This window comes from Barbus barbus, assembly GCF_936440315.1.
Source record: "Barbus barbus genome assembly, chromosome: 20".
NCBI classification, from domain to species: Eukaryota; Metazoa; Chordata; class Actinopteri; order Cypriniformes; family Cyprinidae; genus Barbus; species Barbus barbus.
In genome coordinates this window covers 15,038,613-15,060,469 of record NC_136748.1, presented here as the reverse complement: position 1 = coordinate 15,060,469, position 21,857 = coordinate 15,038,613, and the positions used below count along the sequence as shown (strand labels likewise).

The following is a 21,857-nucleotide window of genomic DNA, read 5'->3' as shown; positions in this document are numbered from 1 at the left end:
TTTTAATTCTGGCCTGGATAAGCCGATCATATTTTTGATGTTATGGTCGATATTACATTTTTGTAGTATTTGGCTAAATAAATTAAAACAAAACAAAAATAGAATTAGTTCTTTTTAAATGCTACTGTAGATGTGAATTTAGGTATCAAAACATGTACAGTATAAATATGGATATTCATTTTGAGAAGTATCGATTAAGGGTTATTAAATTATTAGTGTTTTAAACATAGGTAATCTTAAAAAAATTGCAAAATATCCAGTATTGGCTGGAAATATATTGTTTCAAAGTGAAACTTGTGCTTCAATGGAAGCAAGAAAAGGAATTCACTTGGTCAAGGCATAATCAGAAGGGTTTTTTCTTTTTACACCATATTTTTTTAGGTAATTTTTTAACTTTGCTTATGTCCAGTTTCAAAAAAATTAAAAAAGTTACAAAAAAATACAATCTTCTTCAGTGTGGTCTTAGATTTTTAACCACTACCATCCCAGTAGGCAGAGGACATCAATATAACATAAGGTGGACATGACGCTGGACAGACGTTGCATTTTGGTTGAGAATGATAATCGGGTTGACATCAGTATTTAACCCCAATTTGACATGGATTTTGGTTACACAACCTAAAAACAACAAATATTAACATCAGCTGACATCGGTATTGGACATCAAATTAACATTGACATTAAACATTGAATTGACATTGAATTTTGGTCACCCGACGTTGCAACCAAACTTTAAGCAAATATCAATGTCTTATGACGCTGTATGCCTCTGGGATATGTAAAGTATGTACAATCCATATGCAGATCTTCTCTAACGTTCATGCACTTGTAGTATACAGGATATTAAATGACAGGCAGCTTCCCACACAACAGCGCCGTCTGATCAAGGTCATGTCCACTGAGTCAAGAATGTTAAAGGATAGAAATTATCCAAATGGACACAACAATAGAGTTGTGCGCACAGAGTTGAGCACACTGTCTGCTCCAGCAGGTGCTTCTGGCCGAATTACAGGAACTCCATAGCAACTTTTGTTGAAACCCTCCAGCCTCGTATTGTGTGCGCCCAAGCAAGCAGGAACTCGGGTGGTGCAGACTTGCACCTGTGGGGGCGCACAATCTCTATTCAGAGCCACTGGTTTGTGTGATTCGTTGGAGGAACTAATCTAAATTTACTTTCTTCTGTAGGAGGAAAAATAAATTTGGAAGAAAGTGGGATTCTATTAGGTTTTTAATTTGGTTTGGCTTTCTCATTCTCTCACTCTTATTCATAACGAACTGAAAAAAATGAATAAACATGCCATTTCGTATATCTTCTATCACAAAAAGTGCTACATTTGTGAAACCTCATTATCTCTTAGCTCGACAAATTTGCACTGCATCTCCACAAATGCATTACTGCTCATTCAATTAAGTAGATCCAGATGCTTTGCAGACCAGTGAGCAATGACCACACGAACACATACTTTACTGCTTGCAACAAAAGATGTTTCTGGGAAGGAGACTTAGAAAACTTAATTTTCTGCTCCATGATAAACCCATTTCGGTTAAAACTTCAACTCATTTAGGTTAACACAGAGCACAGAACGGACATAGATTCAACACTTGCTGCCAGGCATGTTAAATGATAAGCTTAGATTTATGAGGACGTGATAGTATTTCTGTGAAGAGCTCTCTTTGGGCCAGGGTGGTTGTATGTAAGTTTAAGCTCTTGGCAGGACAGCTTCTGGTTGCTGGAATTCTCATCTGGTCCAGTTCCTGCCGTTGGCGGTCATCCAAAGAATTGAGCTCAAGGGTTTGGATTAGATCCCGGATGGAGTTTAATCAGATCTGATTACGATGAAATGGACGATTATATTATATCCAGCTTGTCTATGCAACAATAAAGTGCTGAAATACAATTTAGGAGTGTGTTGTTGATCTATTTGGGTGAGGGATCTCTTTCCAGCCCCAGATTTATGTCGCCCATCCTGAGGCTCAACACATTATCTGGACTTAGACAGTTACATTTGCTGGAGATAACCGGGTACAATACTCTTTGTTGGCCTACTATCTGTTGGTTATATCGTATTTCTCTCCCTCTCCAATTCTTAGTTTCTACTCTTCTTACGGTCACAAACAGCTGTGCAAGTAACTCAAGATGGTTTAAGAAGATATGTTTGACTGATTGTAACACTGGGCCTGATTTTAAAGGGGACCTATTATGCCCCTTTTTACCAGATGTAAAATAAGTCTCCGATGTCAATATTTGCTTTCAAATATGCAACTTTTAACTACCATATTCCTATTCACGATCATTCTGGTAGCACTTGAAGGCAGCATCAGTGAAAACAGGCAGAGACAATGATAGCTTTAGCAATTAGCCAAAGCTAAGAAGCTCTTTCAGAAAGGCAATTTGGAAAACAAACGTGTGATACTTTGTCTGGAGCTGACGTTCGCGCACAAAGCGTTGGTATTGATTCCTAAACATTTAGGGGACTTTACCGATTTTTTCCCGTGATATTTCCTTTGAAAATGAAATTTTACCACAGTGTCCTCGGTTCAGATGGGGGGAGATTATGGCGACTCCTATGTTCATTAGTGCATCCCAAAACACAACATTTGTAAAGCCTCTTTGGTGCTGACATTGCGGACATGGCGGACTGCAGCTTCTCACTCAGGGCTGTGATTATGCTAATAGGGCAGAGAGCGTCACAAATGGGCGGAACTTTTTCCCCTCGGTGACGTGATCAGAGGGAGAATCTGAAACAGCTCTTTTGGAGAGACTGATCATGATTTATTGGTTTTATAAAAAAATGAGTGGGTGGATTTTTAACATTATAGGCTGCTTGTTTTCTCACACTGCGGCCACACACACACCTTATAAAAGTGACCTAAATCATGTAAATTACATGGCATAAAGAGTGCAAAGAGGTTGCAACGCAAATTTAATTGCATTTATTTTTATTTAGTGAAATTATTATTATTATTTTTTTTCTAAATTTATTTATTTTTATTTTATTTATTCATTTTCTTTTTTATTATTAAATTATTACATGGATACTTTTTATACCAACCTCCATCAAACAGTTCAACTTGATTTTATTTTTAAAAATATTTTTAAAAAGGGTTAATAGAATTATTGGATAAATTATGTGGTAAATAAAATAAAATAAAAAATAAGACAGTGCATGTGCAAATGCTTTGTGTAAAATATTGTCTTGGAAACTCTCCCATTTTAAACATTTTTTGTAGTTCTAATAGAGATCAAAGGGAACAGCAGTGTTACAACTCTTCTCATCTGCTCAGCCATGGTATTTCTACCTTTTTGTAAACATTTAAGAAAAATTACAATTGTACCACCTTTAGTTCTGTGTTATTTTTCACCTTTTCCCAGGTGACCATCTGTAGTACAAAGCCTGCCTTCAGCAGCACTTGGATGTGAAGGGATAATCCTGGTTTACAGATTAGACAAGCAGGCTAACTTGCTTATTCCCTCAGTCTAAAGCTTTAGGTAGTTAGTGAGAGGACAACAACATAGATGCGTTTTCACTGATTCTTGTTTGAAATTTTTGTCTATGGAGAACCCAGATTTTCTTTTGTAGAATATTGTCCAACTCTGGCTAGTATCTAATGTTTGTGGGAGCTTTCTCTGGACGCCTAGTTGTCTTGGCTCTGTGGAGGTAAAAAGGAAAAGGGTGGATGTGGGAAACTGTGGTTGGACGTCCCAACCTGGACTGAAGTTGAGATACTTCTGTCAAGCACAGGATGATTGCATACGTAGACTGCCTCTCTACCGAACCGGCTGGGAAATGCTGGAATAGGACCTACTATGAGGACGAAGATGAACTTCTTCCTCTTTATACTCGCAAACTACACCTCCGGCCCAAGACGGAGAGCAGCCTTCGCCGCAGACTCCTCACCTCCAAAATACATCAGCAGCAAGATGCACTATGGGCGCCCAAACCCTGGGCAGGACCACCTGCTCGAAAGGGCGTCCCACTGCAGGGCCACCCCAACTACACCTTCAGTCCATCCTGCCAAGATCAGAAAGGTAGCGCTTCAAATCTAGTTTGCTCTTGTTCATCAGAAGAATTTGTTTTGTTCCTTAAGGCAAAAGTCGGTGGTCAAAGATTATTTTCTTTCACTTTATATTTTCTGTTGGCATATCAAAGAATGGCCAGTTGTATTAGCAGGTGTTAAAACTTCAGAGATAGACCCTTGATGGGTTTTGACAAGTTTTTGATGGCGAAAAGTAGAAGAGCGATGATTAAAGTATAGTTGAATGTGTTGCCCAGTTTGAAGTCTGGAACGAGGCAGGCCATGACAAGCCTAGTGCGGAGATACACAATAGCAGCAAGTGTTTCTGAACTAAAGAGAGATTTCTTGATATACTCCATAAAGAGAATACAGGAATGTTCAACGAGATGTTCTTCAATTTAGGTTTTAGCTGTCTTTAGGATATTTCACAGTAAACTTCAAATTTGTCATAATTTTCTTACTCTGATGTCATTCCAAACCGGTAAGACTTGTGGAAAAGAAAAGTAAATATTTTGAATAACATACGGACCCCTGTTTTCCAGATGATTACAAGGAATGGGGACTAAAAACTTAAAAAAGCACCAGAAAAGTCAAAGCAATCTGAAGCAAAAGAATGATTTGTTCATGAATCAGGACAGTTTTATTTATTTATTTTAAATTAGATTTTATTTTTGTTTTCAGTTTTAATTTTAGTAATTTTGACATGTGATTTTGTCATTTTTACTTTTATAAGTGCAAACTGTAAAAAAAAAAAAAAAAAAAAAAAATTACAAACTGTTCTTTTGTAGTTGTAATATGTTGTCAAACTAATCTGATTTTCCAGAAGCCACTGGGCCAGATTAAACCCACTGCATATGAAGTTAAATCCAGAACTAAATGTGTACATATTGCTTGTAATATTAATCCTTTTTCATATGCAGTCTTAGCACACGCTTGTTTAGAGCAAAGTTTTAGTTTGGGCCTTAAATTGAAAGATTGTAGAGTGTGTAATGTTAACTAAGCCTCAAGTTCTTGGCAGAAGACATAGCTGATTTCTTAGGGCTGTGTTAAAATCTCATCCCATCCACCAGGCAAGCTGCTCCCTTCACTTACATCAGATGTGCAGACAGATGTCTCTGAAAAAAACATATTGACCTACAGTCCACTCACATCAAAATTCAGTTCTTGATTCTCTTTGGATAATTCTCAAATCATGTTGGAGAACATGACCTTAAGGTTTTACACAAACTTGTGGCATTCACACCGTTCAAGTGCTATTGTCAGAAAAGCAAGAAAACCTATACCAAATATCATTGTAAATATTTATTATAAAATCAAGTGTCCTAATATTATAATAATGGTTCGTAATTGTATTTGTAGGCAGTCATTTGGATTCAGCTTCTCTTCAGACGTGTTGGACATTAGCACACTTATTTAGTGAGGTGGCCTACAGTCCATACGGTGTGGTGGTAAACACTTGTAATGCGGTCTAATTAATGTAATTACTTTCAAATAGGCTTTGTGCTACACACAGCTGCTCAGGGAAGCACACACACATCTCGCACTCACAAACATGCACACCTCTTTCTCTATGAATGTCACTACAACGGGGCACTGACCTGCACTTCCTAGTGTTATGTTTTTGTCATCATCAAGTTCCCAAGAGACCTTCCCCTCTCCAGTGTCAGTTTATGAAATGCTGAGATACTATGTAGTGCCACAAGATGGCACCATTCTTTTACATTGCAGATTCATTTTTTATTTTTAGTTTGAATGTTAATTTTATTTTTGAAGGTATCTGAGAGGACTTGGACCTCAGTTCAACAACAACAACAACAAAAAATACTGTCATCATTTTCTTGCCCTCATGTTGTGCCAAAAATGTATGACTGACTTTCTTCTGTGAAACACAAATGGAGAAATTTAACAGATTGTTCATACTGCTCTCTTCCATACAACAAAGTGAATGGAAACGGAGGCTGTCAAGCTAAAAAAAATAAAAATAAAAATAAAAAAAAAATAAAATAACATCCCGTTCAAAACTTTCTAATTGGTAATTGGTATTGTTATTAAAAAGAAATCTCTTATGCTCACCACATAATACAGTAAAAACAGTAATATTATGAAATATTATTACAATTTAGAATGATGGTTTTCTATTTTAATACAATTTAAATGTTAATTTATTCCTGTGATGGGAAAGCTGAATTTCAGCAGCCATTACTCCAGTCTTCAGTGCCATGTGATCTTTCAGAAATAATTCTAATATGCTGATTTTGTGCTCAAGAAACATTTATTATTATTATTATCAGTGTTGAAAACAGCTATTACACACAAATACATATAATTCATAAAACGAACTAGTGATGGTTAGTTAAATCAAAAAGCTAGTTTGAAGTCTAACTGAGAAGTGTGTATAATTTCTATAAAATGATTTCAAAAGCAAAACATATATCACAATGTTGATCAGTCTGGGATGTCTGGGAATAAGTCCAAATACAGTTCTCTCATGTCTGCACACATGGTATCTACAACTCTTTTACGGCACAAAAATTCTAACAAATTTATACATATAGCAATTTTGTAAAACACACATTAACATGACCATATTCAGTACTCAATAAGATGAGAACAGAAGAGAGTTTCTTTATGCCAGGTTGTAAAAAGATCATCCCAAATCCCAATATGAGCTCAGGAGATGCAATAGGGGATCGTATTTCTCATTGTGCTGGAACTGGCCCAGTTTTCTGACACAGATATTGGCACACTTTGGAGCCGATGCTGGGACAGACATGTTACAGATCAATATGCCACATATGTCTGAGCAGACACAGTAGAGTGGCTAGCTGCTGTATTATTTATCAGGCCTGTGTCTGGGTGGGACTCGAGTGATATTTTAATGCTCCACACTTAGAAATCTGAATGTCTGTTCCTCCTTACTGTTCTCCAGTGAAAGATATTGAGAGATATTGTTCATTTGTGAATCATAGAATGACAATTCAGTGTCTATCTAAAGTGATGAATATTCCAATCTATCTTTATGAGTCCTGGTAAGGACACATAAAACTGTGCTAAAATAGCAAAAGAAATTTGAAAACCTTAGTGATAAAGAAATCATAAAAACATAAATAAAATTAAGTTACTGAAGTTTTGTTTGTGTTTAGAAAAATGTCCAAATGTTCAAACATTGCATTGAATTAAAGAATTCATTTATTTACAAAAACTCTTACTGACTTAAACATCTCAATCTAAACTGTAAATGTACTATTAAATGTAACTTTTAAAATTCAAAACACGCAAGCTGTGGTTAAATAGATTTTTTTGATGATCTTGCTCAGAACATATATTGTTACGGAGTGCAAAGCTTCATGCTTAAAATGATATCATTCAAAACACTGTAATAGCAACACCCTGGCAATCTCCCAGAATACACTAGCAACCACATAGCAACACCTTAGAAACCACCCAGAGTGCCCTAGCAACCATGAGAAAAACCATCTCTATCCAATCAAGTAGCTGATATAAAGTGCATCCTTACAAAAATGTGAGATAATGACCAGTCTGTCTTGCTTGAATATAGGTCAAGGTGTTTATGTGCATGGTGTGTGTGTGTAGTTAGGCATTTATTAGAGCTGATCTGTGTGTAGTTAGGCATTTATTAGAGCTGGTCTGCTTTGTGCTGACACAATAGCTTTCTTCACATTCTGAGCCAATGTCCTGATCTCACTGGCTTACAGCTAGAGCTGAACCTGTGGCTCTGCAGTGGCTGAGGTGATGCTGACCTTCTTGCTATCAAATGATCACAGAAACCATCTTTGCATAGTTCAGTAGATGACACATAACATCGTCTTCTTTGACCAACACAGCAAATGTTTGAAACTGTAAGTCAGTTCACATATTGCTATCAATTGAAACTAAGAAGCATTTGCACATCAAGTGCCCTTGAAAATCAGCAGTTCCTCTTCACATGCTCCACTCAGGCAATATTGTGTGTGGGTCTTGTTGATTTAGAATAGATAGATTTTATCACCAAATTCTAACACAGCTACCCTAGTAACCATAGCCAGGTCATGTAAGAGTCAGGCACAAGGGCTTTTGTTGTGTTTAATAAGCAGAGAAAGGGCTCCAGCCTCATACAGACACAGATTCTTTTGCAGATCCATGTTTATTTCGTGTACATGCAAGCTCTATACCATACAATCTTTTTAATGTTGTGATTTTATTGCTATGTGCGCTTAGTAATTATAATGAATTCTAGTAGTCAGCAGTATTGTCTTATTACCTTTATTTTGATGGTCATAAATAGTCACCCACCCAGTTATACAACAATAAGTTAAGAGAGACTGTTTGTTACACTGCCTTAGGAGACTTACTGCGTTTATGAAATGGCAGAAATTTATTAATGATGATAATGGCTTTTTCCACCAAGTAATATAGTCCATTAGCCTAACTACAGGCTGTTTATGAAGTAATATAGCAACTTGAATGTTCACCACAAGTTTAAATAAACAGAGTGTCTATTTACACTAAGTGCAAATAGCCCACCTTGTTGGCAAAGGCCATTTACACTAACTCCGCCCACTAACGTGTGATTGGGTTAGTCAACACTAAAAAAAAAGAGGCTCCTTCTGCATCAGTTTCAGTGCTGTAGACGGTAAAGCGTGTGCATTTTGACGCGATCGACCCGAGTTCGAGCCTGCCTTTTGCCAAACTTTTTTTCATATTGCATCAGAAAGGCATTTATTTTCAATAAAAATGAAGGAAATAATCAAAAAGTTGAAAATAAAAGTATCGGGTAGGGTTAGGGTATAGGGATTTATTGTCCCAATAAGGTGGCATCCAATTAATAATTTGAATTAAATCTATAATTTACACTCAATACCTTATTATTGCGTACAGTTTTATAATGTACTACAATACTGAGGTGCAGATAATTGCCATTATTTGCAATAAGTAGTATAAATAGCAGAAAACCTTGCTATTTTAACAGTGTAAATAGAATCTATAGCTATTTGCACTTAGTGTAAATAGCATATCATTAAAAAAATACTGCTATTTTCACTTGGTGTAAATAGTATCTATTGCTAAAATACATGCTATTTGCACTTAGTTTAAATAGCATCTATCGCTATATACACTTAGTGCAAATAGCCGCTACCTTAAATAAATCAGCTATTTTACAGTTTACAGGAAAAACAGTAAATTTAAATGTACTGTAAAAGCCGTTCCGAGGAGAATGCACTTTAAATAGTAAAATACACTTGAGTTGCCTGAGTGCTACGTGCTTACCATGGCTGTTGCTCTGCACTTGCTAAGGTGTTCTGAATGGTTTTCAGAGCATTGCTATGCAGTTACTAAGGTGCTCTGGTTGCAAGGGTGTTGCTAGCAGGGTCAAAAAGTTAACTTTTCCATTAAGGGGCACTTTTTAGATTTTTGAAGGCAATTTTAATCACCACCTTAATGTCTTAAATGTCAAATATTAAACCAAATACTTAAATCAATCAGAATACTTTAAACTGTTGCCAATAACAACGGACTGTTTAAAATTGTATCTGAATTATACAGGAGCTAATAGGGCTGCAATATTATGACAAAAATTGTTATTGTCGATCATTGCTCTTAATATTGCAATAATGATTATAAACGTCGATTAATATAATATTTTTTTTAATTGTGTGTTTTGTGTCTGCATTTTGGGGAAACAGCTCGTCATATATTCTTGCTCTGGCTTCACAGACAAACATTGGTCATTCCAAGACATTAGTCTAGACTAGCGCAAGTTACGCAAAAACTCCCATTATAATCACTGAAGCTACAAAATGAATCTTTTATTTACATTGTATTTGCACAGCATGGTTTCACATGTGCAAAGAAATCAATCAGTGAGTGCACACACTCAACAACTCGGGAGTTTACAGTGCTTACTAATCCGAATGCCTCTGATTGCCAATTTTTCTGTGCCGAGTAATCTAAGTGCCTCTGATTGGCCGTTGCATTCCTAAACTCAACGGAAACGTGTGGCATTGGTTATAAGGCTCAACGCTGCAAAAAAACAATGCGTAAAAAGCAATCTGATGCAGTGTGAGAGAATCAAAATGTAATTCCTTGAATAGACACTTTTCATTCATTTTCACCTTTCATTTTAATCGTGACATAATCGATTGTTTAATTGTGCAGGGGCAATTTTTAAGCAACTAGACCAGGGGTAGGCAACGTCTGTCCTGGAGTGCCGCTGTCCTGTAGAGTTTAGCTCCAACCCTAATCAAACACACCTGAAAAAGCTTTTCAAGGTCTTCAGAATTACTAGTAAGCTGCAGGCAGGTGAGGTTTTTTCAGGGTTGGAGCTAAACTCTGCAGGACATCGGCACTCCAGGACCGATGTTGCCTACCCCTGAACTAGACAGTTGCTTCTGGTTTTGGGTAAAAGGGCCTGCCCTCAACTTAGTATGCTATTCTTGTCCCTACACTGCCCCAAAAAAAGTATTTCTTACGTAGTATTTTATATTGTTTTCCATTAGAAATGTCTGAACATTCTTAAATCAAGATACATTTACATTTAAGATACATTTAGAAGAAAAAAATACTTAAGATATTAAGTTTTGTTTTCTGAAAAATCTATCAAATTTAATTTATGAGTTTATGCTTGAAAAAAATCTGCCACTGAGGTCGGAAAAAAACAAGATTATTTTTCTGACTCCACTGACAATACTTATTTTAACTTAATTTCAAAGTCATTTTGCTTCTCAAGAAAATGTATCTTGATAAACCACATGATTGAGGTGCAGTATCATTATTGCTCGCTAGTCTGTGATTTGCTTATAACAAGTGGGAATTATGGTATATTCTTTCTTTACTATTGTTTTTTTTCTATTATGTCCATCTGTGCATCGACACTAGATGTTATCATGCAGTGATAGCTCACTCTTAAAACCTGTTTCAGGAAGTATCTGGATTACAATATAATCTGTGGGTAGCATTTTTACATTGTGATCAATACATATTGGCTGCTCCTTTGATTTATATTTGTAATTCTGTCCAATTGTCCTGCATGTTTGATTTCACCAGCGATATGTGGGCAGGGGTGACTGCAGACACTGGACTGAGTGGGTCCATTGTGTGAACCGTAGCATGCAGGACGAATGATAAGGGCTGTTGTGCAGGTGTGGGCAGGCCTCACGTGACTCGCTCACTCACTGAAGTACCCTCTCTTTCCTCTACTGTTGCTGGGGGACTCTTTTTTTGGATTTTCTCTAATCAGCCATGTTTTTGCTCACTATGAAGGGAATGTTCTCAGTGTGATGACTGCTTTGATTAAAGGTGATAGAACATCCTAACCTTTTCAACTACTATTATCTCTCTTATGAATATATGAATATGAGAGTGATTGCAGTGAATATTTATTTTCATTTGTCAAGGCTGTTTAATCAGAGGAAAGCGGAATAGACATCAAGATAGAAAATTCTGATTCAAGATTTAAATTTATTGCTAAAAAAGCTTTCTGACTTAAAAATACTGAGGATATTGCTCTGCTTATCTTCATCGCAAAAACAAATATGCAAAAGAATCATGCAGTAAATGGATTTTAAATAGGGATGCACCAATATGTAAAATTTTGTGTTCTTCTTATCTTTCATTTGGGCACCAACTGGCAGCCAGGACTGCCACTTCAATAAAAATAAAATAATTATGCACATTTGAACTAGTTTTTTGTAGCTTATATATTATAAAAAAACTGAGCAAAGCCTGTCTACAAACCCATTCCTAATTAAAGTTCAAGTGCTTTCTTCCTTTTCCTTCCCGTCTTTTGTGGTATACTACGTTTTTCTGTCTGTCTGGCATTTTCACACAGCGACACACAATAGCTGAGACGTCTTTGAGGGAGTCCACACACTGCTGGATTTTTGTTCACGATCCCGATTCTGTCTCATTATGGGCCTATTCATTTCTATTGTATCAGCACGAATGCAGCATTAAAATCCCAACTGGACCATGGTCATTAAGTCATTAAGAGTTGTTTCTTCTATAGGTATGCAATTTGCCATATGTTCTTTGGGTATACAGTGAGTGAAAAACAATATTGCGTTATGTGAGGTATATTAATTTAGCTGTTGTTTATTTCCTCAGGCTAGTGTTTAATGGGCATTTATGTTGGCCCTCCAGCTGTTTGTCTTCTTCAGTGAATGTCTTGCCTGGGACATGGGGAGGAGGAGTGCTACAGTTTGTGTGTGTATATGAGTTATGTGTGCTTCAGGACTGGTAGTGCTGGAAACCACAATAGGATCAGTAAGGCAGAAAGTTTTTAGCATTTTAGGGGGCTGTACCCCAATCTCATTATGAGGGTGCCTTTTAGCTGAGCCAGGGTAAGCCAACGGAATACACATCATCAAACAGGAAAAAAACAAACAAAGCAGATCTAGAAGCAGTAGCTACCGGCTTGCAAATTTTTTAAATCTCTGGTAGCCCTTTGAGCAGGCATTCTTCAGATTTTGGTAGCCCAAAATTAATTTACATAGCCTGAATAACCAAGATTTCATCGGAACTTCACTGCGGATAAATCAGTTAAGTCAAGAGAGTACGGGTCCAATGGTTCACAAATCTCATGGTTCATGGTTACAAGCCCATAAATGTAATAATTAAGTATAAAACAACACTGCACAGTGTTCACTGTATAAATTAAATATAGATTAATCTTATTTTAAAGTTGTGTTTTGTTGTTTGTAGGCTGCTGTCCCTTTAAGACCGGAAGCACAGATACAATATAATGATGATACACATGCGATTTCTTTCTTCACTGTTTAGGTCACTTAAGACATAACCGACTATTTAAGAGAATCTTTGCAGAGAAAGGTATTGTGAGATAATTTTTTGTGTATGAGCTTGTTCAAGTGCAAGAAGACTAAAAAATAATAGTGTGCGAGTAGGGTTTTCGCGATTCGTCGGCTAGTCAATTTTTTTTAAATCGTCGACTTCATTTTGCTCGTGTCGACTAACAGGACAAATACCGGAAGTGGCGCATTTCACGGACCAGAATCCATAAAACACATTATTAGACTATTTTTCAAGGCTGCATGATATATTAAACCCATTTAAAAATCATAATTAAGCATAATTGAGAATGCACAAACGCTATGATTTAATTAAATAATTTTATGCAATGCAGTTTAAATACAGTATATGCGCTTTAATTATTTACAAGCGTGTAGGTTAAGTAAGTGCATCACACAGCGGCTCCTTTCACAGTAGTTCAGCAGGAACTGTTATCATTTACATGTGTGGAGCGTCTCAAACTCCATCTCTGCATGTTGTTGTGAGTTTGGGTTCATTATAACGCTCATCTGGGAACGCAACGCCGTTTCATCAGATTTGTAAGGTTTATCATTTATCTACACAAACACAGGAGAATAAATCGCAGTTTCAAAATAAAAGCTCAAACCCTCACTCTGAGTTTGCACGTTTTGATGTCCACATATTCATTTAATTACAGTGCTATAGCATTTCTGTCCTAAAGAAATTGCCAAATATTAAAGATTAAGTGGACATTTGAGTTAAGTGGTGCTTGGTCAATATTAAACAAGGATTAGCTCGCGCAGTAATGTGTAAAAACAATCGTCAGGCCGTTGGCGCCCCCTGCAGTCCTTTGTTGTTATGCGTAATGAACATTAGCTCTATTGATTATAGTACATTATGTGTTTTAGCAGTTTTGTTCAATAAAACCATATGATTTCTTGCTTTTGATACTTTATTTGAACTAATTATTATTGCATCATTGCTATTATATACAGTGCCCTCCAAAAGTATTGGAACAGTAGAGACAAAATTGCTCTGTTGGCTGTGGAGTAAACTGTCAACTTTCTGGTAGTTGTTGGTGATTTTACAGACACGTCTTTTAGGATTCATTTTCACAGCTTTTATGATTTGTCTGTCATCAACTACTGTTGTTTTCTCAGCCAATCAGGTCGTTATTGGTTGCTGGTGTCGCTGGTGGTTTCCAAACTCTTGATTTCTCCATGCCCTTTGTTTTTGCTAGAGCTCTAACTTCCTCTTTTCTTTTAGCATCCAAATTGCTTGCTTTTCTCTCAAAGCCAGCTCCCTCGTCTTCATCCTGGTTTGTGTGTGCCATCATCGAATGCAGGATTCAGAATGCAGAAGTAATGGATATAACTGATACGACACATTCCCTGCTTTTAATATCTGAAAAATTTATGCAACAGGACACAGCTGATCACACGCTGACCTGTGAGGCAACTGTTCCAATACTTATGCTTATGAAACTCTAAAAGTGCTGAACTTCTTAGCTGGTAAAACATGTATGTGTTGAATCATCCAATAATAAAATATGATATTCTGTAGTTTTGTCTCATATTCATCTTTTAATCATATTTGTAAATGTCTTGACTCCACAGCCAACAGAGCAAATTTGTCTTTACTGTTCCAATACTTTTGGAGGGCACTGTATGTATTTTAAGTCATTTTAAAAGCTATTGTTCACTTACATCCATTTTTATTACCACAAAAAAATTTATTATAATTATAGGGCCCTATGAAATCCGCTTTATTTCCAAATTCATTTTTTTTCTATATTGTGTTTTAATGGTTAAATTAAATTGTATTAATCAAAAAGTCTGTCTAATTAATTGAGTTTAACAGTTTTATCTTTACCAAATTCTGTTTTCCATTATTTTCTGGATTCCATTTAATGGTTCCATTAAATTTTAATAATCAAAAGCATCTCCAATTAATTGATTTTATATTTTAAAAAAAGTTAGTTTTTTTCAGAAATACTGCACATTTACATTTTTCACCTAAAAAAATTCCGGTAAATAATATAAATACACCTTTAAAAAGTGTTTTTTGATTATAATTGTATTATTAATAGACTAGAACATGTGGATATGTTGTCATTCTTACACTATAATACTAAACTTTGATTTCAGTGATTTGGACTATGAGATGGACACTTGCTTCTTGCACTCTATGAGGCACTTTACTTTTGCTTTAAAAAATGATTTCATAGAAATTTGGATTTAATTTGGTTGAATAAAATATTCTTAAGTCAAATTGTTGATTCTTTGCGGGAAATTAATCGTTTAGATTAATCGATTAATTAGTCGATAGATTAATCGAAATTCAAATAGTTGTTAGTGGCAGCCCTATGCGCGAGCACCGAATTGAGTTCTGTTTAGCCTCTTCATACACTTGAATGTTTAAACTGGCTTATCTACAGCACATTACATTAAGAATTTTTTTTTTTTAGTTTTGTTTAATTTTTTGTTATTTTGTACCGTTTATTATATAGTTGAAATCAATAACTGGATTGCATTTATGGTGCCTCTAAAAAACTGAAGGATCAATAAAAAAAAATCAGCATGAAAATGAAATGATATTCTGATAAAAAATTATGATCTATTTTTTAATGCACAGATGAATTAACATCAGTAACTCAAACTTCTGGTGAAACAACAGACTTCTCCCTGGTGATGTATGTCAGACTTCTCCAATCATTTAGCCTGCTTAAACCCTAAACCCTTTCGACAAGCTTGTATTTAGATCTGCCTCCATCCAGTCAACCAATCCCATTTTTTGATGATCTGTTTTGCTCAGATGTTTCATCGTGACATTAAATACACCATTTTCAATAACTAGAATTTGTGAGAGGAACCAAACCAGAATCATAAAATTCTTTACGCTACACATGAAAAATACACAAAGCTGCAATTTTTAAATGTTGCACAATAGTTATTCAAATTCACCCAAAATGAAGTAAATTGGTGTCAAATTCCAGTAAATTGGAATTTGACAAGGGAGAACTACCAAATCAGTTTATTAGTGGGAAAAGGGCAATTAACATTTTTACCACTGTTGTAAAGTCGCTCTTACAAACTGTTACAGCATACTTCAGATTTTTGTAGCCAATTCTTATTCATAAAATGCAAAAAACAGGGAGAGACATTTGCTGTGCCACCGAGTGGTCGTTACGCTCTATATCATGGTAGCCACGTTGGATCAGTGTTAATGCATCATGGCCATCTGTGCGTCATCTGAGTGTGCTATGATGAACAGAGGGCTCTAATTTACAGCACCGCTGATTGGCACACCATGCTTGGTAACTACCAGGTCTAATTGTCCTTTGCTCAAGAAACCCAACTTGAAGGTCTGAACACTTAATATGTCTTCTCTGCCCCAAATGTTCACTGTATGTCAAAGGCATACAGTGATATCGCAAACCCACAGCTGTGAGTCATGTGCACTGAATCCAAATGCAGTTCTGACCAACCTCACGTGAAAATGCTGAGTGGCCGTTCATGGTTCATTAGAAAGAAAAAAATATGGAGCAAGGAGGAGAAATAAACTTACACTTGCTTCAACACTAATGAAATACTGCAGCAATGAGCCCCTAAATAGGAGCTGGGTGGGTGACCACCACAATCTCTGCTGAATGCCTTAGAATCCTTTTCAAAATCATCTTGGGCCCCCCAGCTCAAAAGAAAAAGGACAGAGCGAAAGGAAGAGTGGCAGGGGCTGCAGTGGCATAGAGAAACACAATAGGCTGATTGTCAGTGATCCATAGTGTATGGCATGGATCCAAGTTGGTTATACCTCCACAGCAGTAAAGGCAAGGTGAGAGAGACTTAAACCTATGCAATGCGACAGAGAGACATGCACTATAGCTAGAGACATGAGGGGAGGAGAGACGCACAATTGATGAGCAGAGGAAGGCAGATGCAGAGAGAGAGAGAGTACAATCAAACAGCAACTGAATATCCTCTGGGGTGGGCAAATGTGTGTGAGAGAGAGAGTGATAGAGAAAGAGAGAGAGGTATAAGAGGAGGGGGAGTGTTGCATGCTGTGCCAGTCAGCGTAAAATGAGTAAAGAGAGAGTGTCATATGGGTAGTGGTGGATTTTTTCCCCCCTTTCTCTTCCTCACATTCACTCGCTCCGATGGTGGACTAATACATCCATATGCGCATATCTCTCAGGGGATCGATCACCCGTCACAATGGTGTTTATCTCGACCACTCTTAAATCTGTCATTAAGTACTTCAAAAAGAAGGGTAAGCTCCTCTTATCATGTACAGTATTGGTTTTGGTTTATCTTATCACATGTGCATCTCAAGGTCAAGTGGACTGAAGTAGTTTGGGGTGTGGGGTTATTCATCAGTGCTGCTGTAGGTTGCATGTATTTGATTCGGAGCGCTGTGCTACATTTGTTTGCGAGTTTCTTTTTATAGCGGAGCATTGGACTCCTTATAGTGACCTTGTTCTGCAACTTTGAGTGATTTTTTTTTTTATTGTGCCCTGTTTTTGTTCATTTTTAATATATTCTACCTTGAGTGTTCAATTCATCAAATGTTGCAGATTTTATATATAAGAAATACGAAATTCTATTAAATAATAATTTAATAAATGTATTATATTCATTAAATATTTTTTTTATTATATATATATATATATATATATATATATATATATATATATATATATATATATATATATAATATATACACACACACACATATTCTCTGATTATATTTCAATTAAATTAAATACAAATATTTTAATCTTATTTAGTTTATATTAATTATAGCATAATATCAATATGATTTTTTAAATTTATATTAACTGCTGGTTTGGTATGAGACAATGGTAGAATAATACATACATGACTATCAATAACAATATTGATGATATTACAATATTGATTGAGATTACACTTATACTGTACTTGTTTACACATTTGAATTAGCCATAGGGTATATTCCAACAGAGTCATTGACGTTTTGATGGACTAGTGAATTCTTACCTTCATGTGTTTTGAGCTCATGACCTAGTACTCTCGCATGACCTCTTGCACTTGAGGAAACTATTATTGTGAATAATCTATAAAATCACTGACATTCTTTTTGTATGGAAAAATGCATTGATAAGACTGACCTGGTTAATCTTACCCGGAGGGCCTTGGCATAATTGATCGTTTAATCTGGGTTGTCAAGGCACCAGCCACACAAGCATGTCTCTAGTGTCTTTAGACGCAGTAGTGCAGAAGTGTTTGATTGGCCCAGCCCCTCATGCAGTTTTTCATGTGTTCTCTCTGAGGGAGCCTAATGAGCTCCACATGACTGCAGCTCCCAAATCTTATGTGGCCAGCGACTGCAGCCAAAGGTGGAGTTTTTCTTTCTGTCTGAATTATATCTCCTCCTGCTGACATCTGGATTGAGTTGATTAAAATTAAATCTAATTTTAAAATTCTGGCTCATACTGATAAGCCAATAATTAATTTGTTGTTGACTATTGTATGTAATGTATATAAATAAATAAAAATGAATGCTACAAGTAGGCATCATTATAATCCAAAAGGTTGAATTTTTATTTTGAGACTTACTAATGTATTAGTATTTTAATGATTAATTTTGCGTGATAAATGACGATGAATACAAATATCACTAATATCAGCCAGGTAGCTGTATTTGCACCCCTAAATAGTTCTAAAAGATTTTTTTATTTAGGTTTTTCCATTGAAAAGACGTGCATTTCTGGAGTATAGCTTCAACACAAAGACCTTGCTGCCTATAGTCTACCAATTAAACCAACACTAACTAACATAAACCAACCTGGGCCATCAGTGGAAGATCATTGTGGTCAAATCTGGAGCAACAAAAATGTTTAGTACACATTAATTTAATGTCTCCCATCTGTTATTTAGGAACGAAACACTGTATTTATTTTCATGTATACCATTTTCAGCAATCTAATTGTTGCAGTGAGCTTTTAAACAAACCACTGACCTTCTTCCTTTAAATATGTTGAATTTTAATGTGTCCTTGTTTCTTATAGCGGTGTCCAGTCTAGATGAGGAGAGCAAGTGGTCGGTGCACTACACAGCCCCCTGGCACCAACAGGAGAATGTCTTCCTGCCAGGATCCAGACCAGCCTGCGTCGAGGACCTTCACCATCAGGCCAAAGTCAACCTGAAAACAGTCCTCAGAGGTCAGAGATAAAAACTACAGTAATTTGTTTCCCCCTTTTTTTCTTTTCTAAATGCAAACTATAATCTCAACAGCAGAAGCAGTGATTCATTAGAAGATAAGATTCAGCATAATTGCTTCACGTATAATCTGCAAATACAAAATGCCCTGCAGAAGAATGTGATTTCTCTGTTACAGACCGTTGACCATTATAATGAAGATAACATTACCACTGTGCAGAAAGTTCTCTTGCACAACTGTTTTACCCTGTAATGAAGCAGAGCATTTTGACAGTATACAGCCTGATACAAATGTTATAACCCTGCTTCAACTCTAGACCTCAGAGGTCAATATGGACTACTGACAATGTTGTATTCATCACTACATATAATAATCTGCACCTGTTAATTTACTAGTTGCATAGCGCAGGTTTTTCTAAAGTTGTATAATCTTTGATCAAAATGTTATCTGCCTCTGAAATGACTTCTGAATCTACTTTCCTTATGCCACCAATACACTACCCGATTTTCAGTGTTGATCACGACTGTTTTGGGCATCATAAATTTGCTGTTTGCACATTACATGACGGATCAATGACTTGGGGTCATATTTCACTAGGAGGAATCCGCAACAACTATGTCTCATTTACAAAACATATGCACGAGAAGTGATACTGTACATTAAATGGCATAAGATCACACATGAGCAGAATTACCCTGTATCTTGCTCTCCCATTGGCTGAACTGTAGGTTGTTGCAGATGTCATTTCCAGGCAAAACACATTTCACAATGCAAGACTCTGAATTGCAGACAGGTCCAGATATTTAGCCTGCTAAATATGTCTCAGGCATAGGCAACGCTGATAATTCACACTATGTGATCTTCACTCACGTGAAGGAGCACATATGCCTTAGATTTTGGGCTTTTGTCAGTGATCTCCAGAAAAACATGTTGGCAGGTAAATAATCGGGCCTAAAATCATGTATCGTGTACCTAGCATTAACTGAATTGTAATGAGCTAGTGATCTGAATCAAGTGTGTTATTAATAAACATACCAAAATATGCATCACAATGAAAACCATTTTTTTAGACTACTCTTAATACAGGATTTCAAAAATCTTCAAAATCTTATTGCCATTAAATGTTAATTTAATAAAGGTTTTGACAATAGTAAAAATACAAATACAATACAAAAGAAGCATTAGTAGGGATATATTGAAATGTTTTCAAAGGTGAACCCTCAGCATCCAAGTACGGGCTAAAGGGTCGGCCGGTTCACTTTCAAATGCAATCTCACTGCAAAACTACAAAAAGTTATTGCACAGGAGCAGACCACAAATTGTCTCTAATATACTGTAAACAAATGCATGTCCTCTCCATGATTTTGGAGAGATGTTTGGCATTGTGGTTAAAAATATGAGCCATTAAACCAAATTATTCAATTAAGTACCACCATATCCATTAGCACTTAATGTCTATGTCCATTAGTTGCACTTAAATATATTTCACATAATGGAAGTAAAATGGATTGTGAATGTTTCTCATAGACTTTACACTCTCTATGTTTCTGAATCTTCTAAGTTTTGTGTCTTTGCCTGTTTTTAGGTTCATGTTACCTTGCATCAATACATTCTCCACAGGGATTTTTAAATACCTTCCTGAACCCGCTTCAGTAGAGCTTAATGGCAGATGTCCTCGTCATTTGACCTTCTGCTGCACTTGGGTGTATGATCCTATACCAGTGAACAACATCACTTCCCTTTGTATCTGGAAACCAGATACATTTTACTTTCATGACTCTTCTTAAATTCTCTCATTTGACCTTGCTATTGCCTAATAACTAGAGGTGCTCTGGAATGCTAATGCATGGTTGTGAGCTGTCTTAGCTCGAGCGGGGGCAGCAGGTGGTACACCAAATGTCTGTTTTCCCCTTTTTCCCAGTGAGCTTTGGCAGGGTCATGGCTGATGTCTGTCTGTTTGTTATAATTGTGAATTAAACATATAAATATTTTAATCTAATTTGCATTCATCAACCACCCACATTACAGCGTCTGAATGTTTTTCCTCTCACTCTATGAATCAAAATGTGGCAATTAAGAGTAGACTGCAGGCACTGCAGCTGTACAACAGTCAATTTTTATTGACAATATAGGTTTTGATAACTGATAGGTAACCTTGCAACAATCAGTCACTATCATCCATTGATACTTTCACCCTCATGTCATTCCAAACCTGTAAAACATTCTTCATTACAATGAAGATCAACACAAAATGAGATGTTTTGCTAGATGTTCATATGGTGATACCAGTTTGTATTGACTTAAAGTTGAATAAATTATGGCAAAATTTAAATTTTTGCCTGATCTATTCCTTTAACCCCTGCTTAGATGGTAGACAAAGCTGCTTTTAGAAACATGAAGTAATTGTTATCGGCACTAAACTGTGTTTTGTCCATGTTGCCTGCAGTAAGATGAGAAATGAGAGGTAAAGTGAAAGGTTTGAAATGAAGTCCTCTTACTGCCCTTTACGGGGCAGTCGTGGCCTAATGAGAGTCGGACTTGTAACCCGAAGGTCGCGGGTTCAAGTCTCAGGTCCGGCAGGGATTGTAGGTGGGGGGAGTGAATAACCAGCGCTCTCTTCCACCTTTAATACCACGACTGATGTGAGACCCTTGAGCAAGGCACTGAACCCCCAACTGCTCCCCGGGTGCCGCAGTAATATGGCTGCCCACTGCTCCGGGTGTGTGTGTTCACTACTGTGTGTGTGCACTTGGATGGGTTAAATGCAGAGCACAATTCCGAGTATGGGTCACCATACTTGGCCACACTTCACTTTGACTTTTTAAGGATTATACTCTCTCTTTCACTCTTTGAGCTACTAACATATTAACCTGTAT

The 21,857-nt window shown here is 36.5% G+C and overlaps 1 protein-coding gene across 5 annotated transcripts in view; it reads left to right on the top strand.

Annotated features, from left to right (window-relative positions):
• Window positions 1-21,857, top strand: part of LOC306886596 (NHS-like protein 1) — a 51,447-nt gene that overhangs the window by 17,158 nt on the left and 12,432 nt on the right. For 4 of the 5 annotated variants that reach the window (XM_079443849.1, XM_079443848.1, XM_079443851.1 and 1 more), the window contains exon 2: window positions 18,830-18,982. In XM_079443849.1, coding sequence (XP_079299975.1) covers window positions 18,830-18,982 — 153 coding nt within the window. Of the gene's footprint in view, window positions 1-3,475; window positions 4,031-18,829; window positions 18,983-21,857 lie in introns of those variants that run through there. The other variant, XM_079443847.1, reaches the window with a different exon arrangement.